The sequence below is a fragment of the Sceloporus occidentalis genome, unplaced genomic scaffold (assembly GCF_023333645.1).
Source record: "Sceloporus occidentalis isolate IW3139 unplaced genomic scaffold, rSceOcc1.0.p SCAF_2, whole genome shotgun sequence".
Lineage (NCBI taxonomy): Eukaryota > Metazoa > Chordata > Lepidosauria > Squamata > Phrynosomatidae > Sceloporus > Sceloporus occidentalis.
In genome coordinates, this window is record NW_028316982.1 from 101,615,133 (window position 1) to 101,629,081 (window position 13,949).

Sequence of the window (13,949 nt, forward strand, 5' to 3'; positions counted from 1 at the left end):
GGGGGGGGGGAGTCCACCTTCTACCCTCTTCTCCTTCCCTTCAGCAAGGTACAGTATAGTCTGTATGCTCTATTGGTCTCCCAAGGCAAACCAGCTGCCAGGCCTTACCTTGATAGGAAGCCAAATAGAGTGCTATTAGCAGCACACCACCTTTCCATAAACCATGCATGTTCTTGGTGTCAGAGAAGCCCTCAGTGCGTAGAAGAGAAGGTGTCTCTTGTATATAATGAGCAATGCTGAAACAATAAGCAACAGGATGGAGAGTACACCTACACACCAGAGGTTTCACAAGTACCACTTTTGCCCCACCCAGCCTTGGGTGAATGTAATTAATGCACATAATTTGGAAGCACAAGAGCACTCCCAGATGACAGGTAAGCAGTTTCTACATCGTTGCCTATTCCTTGCTAGGCCAGCTCCCAAGAATGTGTTTCCTTGTGTTTCCTGTTGTGGATAAATAGCAAGGAAAGGAGTTCCATCATTATAAGTACCCCTCCCTCACACACCATTCCAGCTCCAAGCAGAGGTACCATGCCGCAGGACACAGCATCTGTCTCCTTAAAATCAAGATCTCTTCTTGTGAGAAAGTCCAAGGTGACAAGCCTTTAAGCCAGGAGTGAAAATGGTGCAGCCCTCCAAGTATTTGAAATGCTTCTCCCATCAGCCCCTAGCAGCAGCTGCAGAAAGAGATGAGGAATGCTGGGAGCTCAGGCAACATCCAAAGTATGTCAAAATTTCTATCCCTGCTATACTGAATATCATAATCACCCTAATTCTTATATCAAAGAAGTGGTCCATATTTACTGTTCAGTTCTTTATCCATAATGCCCAACAAAAACATTTCTGGCAACATTACAAAATCTCTATATGACAACCGCAGCAAGAATATTGTTTGCTCAAACTTGGAAATGGACCAAAGCACTGACGATGGAAGAATGGATTGTTAAGGGTGCTGAGTTAGCCAAATTAATATGGGTTCCAAAGGATAAATCAAAGGAAAGCTTTTTGAAAGACTAGAAACCCTGTATGGACTTTTTAGCAATAGGAAATCTAACTATGTAATAATCTGTAGCTATGGTAATTAGTAATTTTAGTAGGATTATTTAGTTGGATCTGGAATGGTTGGATAATATTTTACTTTTATTTTCATTAGTCAGGCTTATGGGGACAGGGCCTCACAGTGTATTAGTTCTATGACTTTCCCCAGCATTCTCACCTCTCATTCTTACTCACTCATTCTCTTGTTCTTCCTCTTTCTGCTCCTGCTCATTCTCCTTCATCCCCTCTAGTTTCTGTATCTTTCATTGTATATTATTTTGTTTATAAATTAAATTGTTTCGGTTAATCTAAAAAAATATCACCCCAATTCATACTGTTTGTTATTATGTGCCTCCACATCATTTTTGACTTATGATGACCCTATCATAAAGGTTTTCTTGGCAAATTTCTTCAGAGAGCCATTGCTATCCTTTGAGGCTGAGAAAGTGTTACTTGCCCAAGGTCAATCAGTGGGTTTTTATGCTCATGCAAGGAACTGAAACTTGATCTCCAGAATTGTAGTCCAACTCTAAAATCACTACTGCAATACAATCTATGGATGTTGGGAATGTTTGTCTAATTCAGTTTGGTCTGGCACCCTAATGGAGCAAGGTGCTAGGGTAAATATCACTGCACACACAACTGTGCTTTCTTGGAAGTTACCTATGTACAGTCCCTAGCACAAGTAATAATTCTATAGGCACACATCTTGTTCAATCTCTCACCTTTGGTCTTCTGGGTAGGGAAGCTAAGCCAAGACTGTGCAGAGGGTGAGAGCAAGGCTGTAGTGTGCATGGCGTAAGAGGTTTGGTTTCACAAGCTGTGGAAACCAGTGTAACTACACTCATATTTATCCTCCCTTTGCAGAGAAACATAGGACTCAAAAGGGAACGTTACCACCCCACCACCACCCCACCAGATATCCAGATTTAATACTATTTTATTACACATTTTTGGAGCTCAAACAGGCTTTTCCCTACCCAGAATGGGGAGTGATCTTCTGGCCACTTCTAGTTTTGAAAAAAGGGGAAGGCATGGTACACAGAGAATGAAGGGTGGTGAGGGAGGAAAAGTATGACCCCTTGTGCTTGTCCCTGCTGCAAGTAATTCATTACCTTTAGTCCTCCTCTGGTTTGTACCTCTGCTCCAAATAGCTCAAGACAACATAGCTGGTGGCAAAGAGTCCAAATAATGTTCAAAGATTCTGGGAGTGGTAGTCCAAAACATCTGGAGGACCAATGGTTGACAAACTGCCGTAGTGTAACCAGAAACATATACACCTACCAATGATTCATTCAAACTCTCATTTCTGTCTTGAGACCCTACCCTTCTCCCAATGGCCTAAATACCCTAAAGGCATTAGATCTTGTCTGATCCTGCCCTAGTTAAATACCAGGTTCTGTAGTCAGTATTTCAGAGGAAGGAACTGAAAAAACTACCTCTTGACTATTCCTCGTCCAAGAAACCCCTATGAAATTCATAGGGTCACTATAACTAGGCAGGCGACTTGAAAGTGCATGCACATGCACACACACCCTTCTCCTGGTCCAGGACATAAGACAGCTTACACTATGAACAAGATATGTCTAAAACTCAATTAGTTACGACATTAAAAAGAATTAAAAACAAGTAATTATATGAAAATTAGATCCTCAATTAAAGTAATATGCAGGAGTAGCTGTGTTGGCCATTTACTAAATATAAACAAAAACCCATCAGTGATACCTTTATTGGCCAAGCGAAATACACAATATACTTGTTGCAAGCTTTCGAATCTCCATGGGCTTCTTCATCAGGAAAGATGTTACAAACCAAACCGGGGGGGGTGGGGGGTGGGGGGGAACAATTGGAGATGTTAATCAGATCCCTGTATGTTGTTTCAGTCCTTAGTAAAGATGTTATAATGGGGAGGATATCTTTTGCAGGCAGGCTCCTCCTCCTTCTGAGATGCAAATGGACTTTAAATTTGCTGGACTTTGAAAATCTCCCTATTGCCGCATGGCCAGAAGAGGAGGCGCCTGCCTGCAAAATATATCCTCCCCATCATAACATCTTTACTGAAACAACATGTGGGCATCTAACATCTCCAATTGTTGTTTTCCTCCCTCTTGTTTGGTTTGTAACATCTTGCCTAATGAAGAAGCCCATGTAGCTTTGAAAGCTTGCAACAGATATATTGTGCATTTCGGTTGGTCAATAAAGGTATCACTGTGGTATTTGCCAGTTTTGCAGCAGCTGCACTCTGGTTCAAAATTTTAATGTTGGTCCCCCGACATCAAAAAGCACTGACCTAAACCATGTCTTACTCACTCCATGCACATGCTTGACGCTTGCAACTTCAAAAATGAGGTATCCAACTTACCTTTACAGAAACTGTGTTGATCCTTTGCAAGACCTGTCTTTCCATCTCCTTAACAACATATAATCACAGAGCTAGAAAAGGCCCCATGGGCAATAGCATCCAAACCCCTGCTCCATGCAGGATCTCCAGCTCTGCAGTGGTTCCCAAACTTGGGCTCGCCTGATGTTTTTGACTTCAACTGCCAGAACCTGACTGTTGGCCAAGCTGGCTGGGGCTTCTGGGAGTTGAAGTCCAAAACTCTTGGAGGACCAAATTTTGGGAATCACTGAGCTAGAGCATTCCTAGAATATGGTGATGATGGATTGTATACTGATAAATGTCAGAATTTGTGCACAAATTGAGTGCAATGTGTTACTTCCGAGTGCTGCAATGGGCTAAATAAATCATAGTAGTTTTGAGCAACCTTCAAATTCAGTGGAACAGCATATAAAATCATCCTATTGTATAATTTATATGTAACTCTGTAGCACAATATTCTGTTGAAAGTATATTATGTGCAAACTGACCCTTTCTTGTACAACCAGAATGCAGTTAAGATGCTATATTCTCACCTGAGATTTCTGCTTAGGATTGTCCTGGGGGGAAAGGAGAAGTGGCACAGTAGCCATGAAAGGAAATGGCAGCTCATGTTTGAAGATTTGGCAAGGAAAGTGTTGGAGCAGTAAGTAATATTTCACCTTCCCCTGAAAATCTGAACTCTGGCTCTCTCAAGACAGGCTATGAACATTACTATTCAAAAGGCACCATGCAGAAATTGTCTTTCTTCCTTAAGTAACTTTTTTGTTGTTAAAAAGACAGAAGTGACAAAAATACACTGAAAGGTACAAATATTGATGCCACCATGAACCACTCCAAAGCAAGGGTTGACAATGGCACAATGAAATCAAAGCATCATTAGGAAAGAAGCTTCTTCAAAAGGAAGAATATAGTACATTTGTTGGTAGGCAATGTTCTGTGTTTGTACATAGCTGGTATAAGGTACTCAAACCTGTTGTTGCTGCTAGCTGCCTTCGAGTCAATCTCGACTCATGGCTATCCTGTGAATGACTGTATCTCCAAGGCCCCATATCCTCTACCTCTCTGCTCAGGTCCTGTACGCTCAGGCCCATGGTCTCCCCGATTGAGACTATTTATCTGGTGCGTGGTCTTCCTTTCTTTCCACTGTCCTCTATCTTCCCCAGCATCACTGTCTTTTCTAATGAAAAGTGCCTTTTCATATAGCAGCCTTAATTTAGTCAATTTGGCTTCCAGGGAGAGTTCAGACTTGATTTATTCTAAGACTCAATTGTTTTTCTTTTTGGCTATCCAAGGTATCCTCAGCATTCTTCTCCAGCATCACACCTCAAATGAATTAATTTTCTTCCTATCTGCTTTTTTCACTGTCCAGCCTTGCCACTATACATAGTGACAGATCTTTTGTGTTCAGCTGTATATCTTTACACTTTGCGATTCTATCTAGTTCTTTCATAGCTGCCCTTCCCATTCTTAATCTTCTGATTTCTTGACTGCAATCTCTGTTCTGATCAATGTTTGATCCAAGGTATGAGAAATCTTTAACTATTTTGCTTTCTTATTTAGGTTGAATTTATCTAAATCCTCCTTTGTCATTATCTTTGTTTTCTTTATATTTAACATTGGGCCTGCCTTTGCACCTTCTTCTTTTGAGTTTCTTTAGTAATTGTTCTCAAATCTACCTCATGCCAAATATAGGCTTGAGATAGGAGGGAAAGTATAAATAATATTCAGTTATAGTATCAACATTTAACCTTATAACAGCTTTTATACTGTTGAGGAATTCCCAGCAACATCTTCTATGCATTAAGGTGTACACCAAGTTTTTTGAGTGGCAAAATGTGTTTAAGCTACCAGGAGTTATAACTTAAGAGCTGCATTCATCCCCATAACTGCCACTTTGTTTTCTTAGAAGAGGCACACAAATGGTAAATTTAGTTACACCTTTATTTTTGAATTACAGAACAATACACACACACACAAAATCAAATAAGAGTGGTTTAGTTAAAGCATATGCTTATTCACTAGTGCATACCTGAAGGATGGAAGTTTTTATGCCATTAGAACATTATATTTAGTATGCTAGTATACAAAAAACCCTAGAAGATGCCAATTGTAAAAGACTGTAGAATCATTTCCTACAAGCAAGAATCTGAACTTTGCATACAGGATTATTTTTTTAAAGCCAAAATAAAAAATGGCACCTAACCTGAAGGGTTTGACTGCACTACACAGTCCAACATCAAAGGTCTGACAACCTCAAAAGAGAGGCCACTGCTAAGGAGAGGTAAATGTTCACCCTGTATCATCAGTGCAAGGTATTTCGCATACACCAGTGATGGAGAACCTTTTGAGGATGGGGCATCAGGGGCAGGACTTTCCTGGAGACAGCTGAAGCCCCCGGGATAGCTAGGAAGAGGAGGAACAGATGCGCACCTGTTCCTTCTCCTCCCCTTGCACCCTTCCAGGCCTTCAGCTGCCTCTATGGAGACAGCTGAAGGCCCAGGACAGCTGGGAAGAGAAGGAACAGGCGCATGCTTGTGCCTCCTCTTTCCAGTCCACCTTGTACCCTCAAAAATGGCTTTGCATGCCATCTTTGGTACGCGTGCCATAGGTTCGCCGTCTCAGGCATACACCATTGTTAACACCTGCAATAAACGGAGAAGGAAACACAGTAGCTGCATCATATCATATATTCACTTCCAAGCAGCAAAAGCTTACCAAGAGCCAAGTAGCAGACAGATGTTTTAAAAAATCAGTTTGATAAAATCAAGTCAATGCCCTCAAATGTATCTAGGATGTATGCAATGAAGCTGCATGAAAATCATGATTACAGGTTATTTGCACGAATCATGAGTTTGCTGCCACTTGTGTGAGTTTTCTCCCTGGTTATTCACCTTTAGTTTTATTAAGCACATTAGATTTTCAAAGCTGTGTTTCTAGCTGTATCATACTGAGGCAGTCAACTCTTCATGGTTTTATTACTCTTCAACGAACTGTTTAGACACTGATGCATATAGAAGTTGTGGGGGATAAGAACTTTCATCTTTTCAACATCTACTATTCTACCATTTCGAAGTCTGCGTGCTTGCTAGAGGGTTGGGAAAAATATATTGAAATATATATATAAGCCACTAATGGACACATTAAATGGCACAGTCCCCTACCCTGGCAATGTATTATCAGTGGCACTGTCTCCACATAACCTGAGCCACAGAGTGAATACCTCCAAACACATACAGAACTCTCCTCAAGCAAGGGTCATGCTCCATACTACTAGCACATGACATGCTGCTCCTAAGCATTCCAACTTACCTCTAGAGCTATCCAGGATAATGGCTAATCATGCAAAATAGATGCAGTCTATAGAATAAGACAGACTCTTGTGTCTTATAGTGTAGCATTGCAGGACAAATGCTATGATATTAACTGCTGATACAGCAAAATGCCAGAGCTTATCTGTTCTGAAATCTGACTGGGGAAGTGTAGCCTTTTACAACCACACTGCCATCACTGCTTTTTCCAAGCTCCTACTTTTACACTCTTCCCAAAAGATGTGGCAAATCATGAGTTACATCTTTAGCAAGGGAAGAGGCACAGACTTAGCAAATGTTGGCTAGAACATATCAACTTGATTTTCCAATTTTAATTATGGCAATTTATTCTTTTGTTTTTTCACCAAGCTACTCAAGTAGTTTAAAAAGAATGGGGCTTGGTGTCCAAAGCTTGCTGCAAGTACCATGCTCTGCATGGTAGGTCCTGAATCAATTTTTGCTACATAGACCACGAGCCACCAAGTTCAGGAGAATGATAAATTTTGTGTGGCCACATGCTAATAAATTCTTTGACAGCCTCAAGACTTATAGTCTTAACTATGCAATCACTATGGGCGTATTTGTGCCACTTTGAAAGATTCATTGAAAGGATATACTGCTGTTGTTTATGCAGCTGTGTCAAATTCTTAATTTTACTCTCTCATAGTTTGAAAAAAAAAAGTAATTTAAAGGTGCTACCAATTAATGTTCACAAGAGGGCATCATTTCAATCTCTGTTTTAATGACTAGTATTCACAGACATATGTTATACCAAGTTAAATCACAAGCCAGAGTGCCTTTAAAAATTAGTCACTAAATTTAAAATCTAGACACGGCAGCCGTGTCCTTAGTTTACTTATAGAGTATATAAGCACTACTTCTCAGAGGCACTCAAAGCCAATTGATCAATGTAGGTAACTTCTCACATTCGTATGAACCAAAAGAACTAAAACTAAAACCAGAAATATCATTAAGTCAACAGTGCAGACCTCTTCCAGAATAGCACATGGCTACCAAACAATTCATAAAAAGAAGCTTGTGACTGGGGGTAGTGGAGCTTTGAGGAGATCAGGACATAAAGATTTCACTCTTGCTAGCCTAACCCTTGCCTCTTGTTTCTTCAAGAATGAAAAAGAAAGTTGGCTAAAGTAGACATTTCTTCTAGTTCCACACATGGCGCTTGCAATGTTCAACAGCCTAAAAAGAAAAACAAGAATAGTGCTTTATTCCTTTACAAGTAGCCCAAACAAAATGACTAGAATCTTTTGTATTAGTTCCAGGTTTTATAGGGCAAAAGAAATGCCAGAAACAGTGGGCTATTTACAGCATTGGTTCTCAGCCTTTTGTGTATTACTTCCCACCAATCACTAACAAAACACTTGAGAAGAACAAAGTCAATTTCCTCCCAAAGTCATTTATATTTTTTACAGTTATTCCACGGTTAAAATTTATCATTTTTGATAAGTTGGTAGACAGAGAAGATGGAATTCAGGGAAACAATGCTGTCCAGAATTACTACAAGCAAGCCAAGAGATTGAAGTTGGATACTGTGTGGGAGATAAGATCAATATGAGGCCACATATCATGCCTCCAGGACACGAACACTGTAGGACAGTAAGTGTTTCACATAGATTACTTCTGTATCACTGATCTACAGGAGGTACATAAATACAGGGATTATGAGAGTTACTTACATTGCACTGCAATGCTGTCTCCATGTTTTTACACCAATAGCCTGGTCCACGGACACATACCTCCGACCCCAGAAGAGACTGTGTGGTTATCTCACAAACGCCAAGTTTCTGTAACATGAGAGGGGACAATGGTAGCAGTTACTACCTTGTTCTGATAAAAAGTTTGGATTCCTACCCCAGCCCTTATAACTTCCACAGGGTCCAGACAGATGTCAAAAACCCCTATCTGTGTTAGCTGGTCATGCTAGCTTAATAATTCCATCTTGTTTGAAGAAACTATTGAGTCAGAGTTTCAGAACACAAAACCACATGAATCCCCACCTGATTAGAAAAAGCAAGACAACCCACACTTAACTTTAAGATGATGTCTCACTTGCTGGTAACAGAATATAAACTTGAGCTCAGATGTCAGATCTCCAGGAACATAACAGCAAAACTAGTACAGGTTGAGTGTCATAGAATCATAGGGTTGGAAGAGACCACAAAGGCCATCCAGTACAACCCCCTGCCATGTAGGAGCTCTCAATCAAAGCATACCCGACAGATGGCCATCCAGCCTCTGTTTAAAGACCTCCAAGGAGGGAGACTCCACCACTCTTTGAGGAAGTGTGTTCCCTTATCAGAAAAGCTCAGGACCAGAGGTGTTTTGGATTTCAGATTTTTTTTTTAAATTTTGGAATACATGTATTTGCATATACATATATAACGAGATTCCTTGAAGATGGGACCCAAATCTAAATTCAAAATTCATTTATGTTTTAAATACACCTTATATACGTAGCCTGATGGTAATTTTACACAATATTTTAAATAATTTAATTATATGTTTTTGATCATGAAACAAAAGTCTGTGTGCACTGAAAGCAAGGCTGTCACTCTCTCAGCCACCTATGTGGACAATTTTGGATTTCATGATTCCTGATAAGGGAGATGAAACAACACTGAAGGTTTATAAGAAAAGTCACTGTAGAAGCAGTACTTACACTACACACAAAAGTGGGGTCCATCATTTCTGCTAAGAGCTGCACAACTACTGGTTCATACTGATCCACAAACTGTACACACTGGTGTAGTTTTTTCAAAAAAAAAAAGAAAGAAAAGAAAAGGAGAAGACGTAATGAAAAAGCTGATCATAAGACCCAAGTAAGCTACACATATTACAGACTTAGAATCACTCCTTGCAGTGGGTGCAACCCAGTTGAGCTTAGAAGCATTAATGCACTATTGATTTCAGTTTAAGATTTTTAGCAAGTGTCGGCATCCTGGTGACCTTCCAGATGCTTTGGACAACAACTACCCATAAGCATGGCTAAATTCAGGGATTACGAGTTATGGCCCAAAATACCTGGAAAGTACTGTATTAACTACTCCATTCTCCTCCTAAAAGTGATATCAAATGCAAACAGGTGCACTGATATTTTATTTGATTAGATACAAATAATGATTAGAACAATGGAAGAAACTGCTATGTATCTACTTCACAAGTAAAAAACTGAGAATTGCCAAAGCTCTGAGAATTGTCTTTGTGAAACATTGCAGCTGGGGAAAAATCTTCAAGTCTACACTTGCAAAAAAGTACCCTACTTATAATATTACAAGTTTTAAAAGAAATGACTACAATTAATTTGCAGTGATTTGTGCAGAGGTCAATGGACACTACCAATGATTGTGACAGTCGCTAAGGGACTCATCAAAAACTGCAGGTATTCAAAAATGAAGCAAAACAGTAAAGCCGCCTTTTTCTACTGAATATGAACTTGGGAGGCTTATTTATTTATTTATTTTCAATGTAAAGGCAGAAAAATAGAGCTTTAACTTTAATTGCCTTAATGCTTTCAGCTACATTGGACCATTAGACTAAATTAATCCAGCTAGTGACAGACAGACAGACATACATTTATTTATTTGTATCCCGCTCTTTTCCCAGGACTGGGACTCAGAGCGGCTTCACAGTATTTTTTTTTAAAAGTACATTGCAAAGAATTTTTAAACTAGTCCAACATTGAACATCCCAGCCTGTCCTTACAGTAATTCCCTAAATGCCTGTGTGAACAGGTAGGTCTTCACCTGCCGGCAGAAGGCCATCATCATGGAGGGAGCCATTCTGATCACCCTGGGCAGGGAGTTCCAGAGTCTAGGGGCGGCCACTGAGAAGGCCCTCTCTCATGTCCCCACCAACCGTGTTTGTGATGATGTTGGGACAGAGAGAAGGGCTTCCCCAGAGGATCTTAAGAGTCTGGGCCGGTTCATACCAGGAGAAACGATCTGCCAAATAGTGTGGACCTGAGCTATGTAGGGCTTTGTAGGTAATAACCAGGACCTTGAATTGTGCCCGGAAACAAACTGGCAGCCAATGAAGCTGTTTCAACAGGGGCATTATATGGTTTCTGTAAAGTGTCCCTGTTAATAGCCTGGTAGCAGCTCTTTGAACCAGCTGAATTTTCCGAACACTTTTCAAAGGCAGCCCTATGTAGAGCCCATTACAGTAGTCCAAACGGGATGTAACCAAGGCATGTACTACCATGGCCAAATCTGGCTTCTCAAGGACCGGGCGCAGCTGGCGTCCAAGTTTTAAATGTGCGAAAGCACTCCTGGTCACAGCAGAGATCTGGGCCTCCAGGTTCAAAGCTGAGTCTAAGAGTACCCCCAAACTGCAAACCTGCATCTTCAGGGGGAGTGTGACCCCATCTAACACAGGCTGGATCCCTGTTCCCACATCTGCCTTCCGACTGACCAGGATTAAGTTTCAACTTGTTTGCCCTCATCCAGTCCATTACTGAAGACTGGCACTGGTTTAGGACCAGGACAGCCTCCTTGGATTGAAGTGGGAAGGAGAGTAGACTTGAGTGTCATCTGCATATTGATGACACTGCACCCCAAAACTCCGGGCAACCTCTCCCAGCGGTTTCATGTATATGTTAAACAGCACAGGAGACAACACAAAACCTTGAGGGGCCCCACAGGTCAATGGCCAGGGGGTCAAACAGGAATCCCCCAGTACCACCTTCTGAGTTCGCTCCTCCAGGAAGGAACGGAGCCACTGTAGAACAGTACGCCCAAGCCCCATTCCAGAGAGGCGGTCTAGAAGGATACCATGATCAATGGTATCAAAAGCCGCTGAGAGGTCCAGAAGAACCAACAGGGACTCACTCCCCCTGTCCAGTTCCCTGCATAGGTCATCCACCAAGGCGATCAAGGCTGTCTCTGTTCCATAGCCAGGTCTGAAACCAGACTGAAATGGATCTAGATAATCTGTTTCATCCAGAAATCCCTGGAGTTGGGAAGCCACCACACATTCCAAAACCTTGCCCAGAAATGGTAGGTTAGACACTGGCCTATAGTTTTTCATTATTGTGGGATCCAAGGATGACTTTTTTAACAGAGACCTCACAACTGCCTCATATAGGCAGGATGGAATTCTGCCTTGTTGAAAGGAGGCATTGATTACCTCCTTTACCCATTCAGCCAGTCCCCCTCTGGCCTGTTTAAAAAGCCAAGAAGGACAAGGGTCCAAGATACATGCGGTGGCTTTTACCTCTCCAAGGATCCTGTCCACATCATCAGGCTGCACAAGTTGAAAAGTATCCATTAACACTGGACTGATAGGAGCCAAGGTTACATCCACTGACACTGTATCATCTGTAGCATGGATTATGATAATAATCCCTTTATCAATGATCAGCAAGTGACAAAAGAAATAGCGAACATCCAGGAGTCTATTGTTTGGGTGTTATTAATAAAAAGTAGTAAAGACAAGTGTTTTTCAGAAAAGTAGAATATGTTTTTCAGAAAGGTGGAATAACAGAAATTTAATTTTTTTTAAAAAAAAATCATTTGACTGCTCATGGGACTGCATGCATTGTATGAGGGACTGAAATCATGTGAGAATGAGGCAAGTGTTACAAGTCTGTGTTGCTCCCACCAAAAAAGCATGTGCTTGGATATTATCACCTACTCTATCCCTTAATGGGTATTGAATAATTTGGGGAAAAATGTTTGCTATTCCCTTCCTGGACATTGTTTTGCAAGCACAGTATGCAGGCTGGTAACCTGTTGAACTAAATTGGTTACACTGTTTAGCTGCTATGCTATGCACTTCTCCCTGTGCACAGGTCCTCCCACTTCTCACACAGCGAAGAAATGTATAGGTAGATGAAAAACAATCCCATAGACCAGAGGGATTTTGTAAATTTGATACCACTCCCACTTCAAAATCTTCTCACGAACAGACAGACAGGTTTTTACAGCATGAAGAAAAAGATTCAAGTAGAGCTAAAGACAGAGCCCACCTATCAGATACAGTATGCCACTTCAGCTTTAGCATGTGCTGTTTTCTGTATTTCAGTTTTTGTCATTTGTATCAACTGTTGTACCTGGTCACTAATAGACTGGGGCAAGTAGTGGCAGACTCTTTCCAGAAAATCTTCAATCTCAGCAGCAGTAGCATTCTTAGCCAATTCTTTATCTGCATAAGCAACAACCATCTTGCACACATCACAGAGATTCCCAACCTGTGACTTCACTGGAACAAGTTTTTCTGAGAATACACAAAGTAAAATTTATGTTCAGAATGCCTTTTTACAACCACCAAGGAATTAAAAACATAAAACTAAAAAAATTAATAATGAGTAAATTAGCATGCAGGAGCACATATTACATAGCACTGGTTTAATTCAAGTTCTTACCAGCAGGCAAAGCCTTGTTTGCACAGCATTTCAGTAACACACACACAGTTTTAGGATCAGTTGCTTCCAAAAGCATGTCAATAAGAGATTTGCCATAGATTTCCACAAAGTCCCGGCACTCCTCCTGGAGATGTGCAGGTAGTACAGAACAGACTTTCTCCATTCCATAAACCATCTCTTCCTAATGTGGAGAGTGAACAAAATGTACAGTTATTACCACTATATTTCAATGGCTTCCTATCACAAATCCCCCAGGAAATCTATAATACAAATACTAACACATAAAGAATTGTGAAAACCTTTTATAGCATTTTCAACTACTGCTCCTCTTCTACCAACCCATTTCAGTCCTCAAAGTCTTTGGGGTAGGTTCTGCACTGACACACTGTTTTGCCCCACTCCCAAATCAGAAAGAAAAGCTTCTGCTAAGTAAGAGGAACATAACTTTGAGTCATGGAAATGGCCTCCTAACCTTTAGTATGTGCCCACCTTGGATATGAGCAGTTAGGAGACCTCAGACCTCATGTCAGTGTAATAACCACTTAAGCCAGTAAACTTTGGGGAATTTATGATTATGCCTAAACTAATATCTCTTCAATTAGCAACAACTTCAGATGACAGAGGAAACTGTATTTAAACAATTTAGGTAACTTTATTTTAGCATTCTCATTTACTAGTAATTTAAGTGAACAAAGAATACAGACCTCTGACTTATTGCTTTCCAGAAGGCTGGCCACCTCTTCCACCATAATTGTACATGCATCACACAGAGAGAAAGATTCTCTTTGACTGAGGCCAGTCTATTTAAAAAATGTTAAAAAAAGGAGTTAGCAGTACAGTCAAA

The 13,949-nt window shown here is 40.7% G+C and overlaps 2 protein-coding genes across 2 annotated transcripts in view; both read right to left on the bottom strand.

Moving 5' to 3' along the window:
- Positions 1 to 4,467, bottom strand: part of LOC149318779 (prosaposin-like) — a 54,558-nt gene extending 50,091 nt beyond the window's left edge. The window contains exons 1-2 of the mRNA XM_089508356.1: positions 4,389 to 4,467; positions 2,154 to 2,192 (exon numbers count right to left, since the gene is read on the bottom strand). Coding sequence (XP_089364482.1) covers positions 2,154 to 2,192; positions 4,389 to 4,467 — 118 coding nt within the window. The remainder of the gene's footprint in view (positions 1 to 2,153; positions 2,193 to 4,388) is intronic.
- An 874-nt stretch (positions 4,468 to 5,341) lies between these two features.
- Positions 5,342 to 13,949, bottom strand: part of LOC149318780 (prosaposin-like) — a 29,213-nt gene continuing 20,605 nt past the window's right edge. Inside the window, exons 9-14 of the mRNA XM_089510445.1 lie at positions 13,810 to 13,905; positions 13,106 to 13,286; positions 12,794 to 12,957; positions 9,404 to 9,484; positions 8,421 to 8,528; positions 5,342 to 7,923 (exon numbers count right to left, since the gene is read on the bottom strand). Of these exons, the coding sequence (XP_089366571.1) occupies positions 7,888 to 7,923; positions 8,421 to 8,528; positions 9,404 to 9,484; positions 12,794 to 12,957; positions 13,106 to 13,286; positions 13,810 to 13,905 (666 nt within the window). The 3' untranslated portion in view covers positions 5,342 to 7,887. The remainder of the gene's footprint in view (positions 7,924 to 8,420; positions 8,529 to 9,403; positions 9,485 to 12,793; positions 12,958 to 13,105; positions 13,287 to 13,809; positions 13,906 to 13,949) is intronic.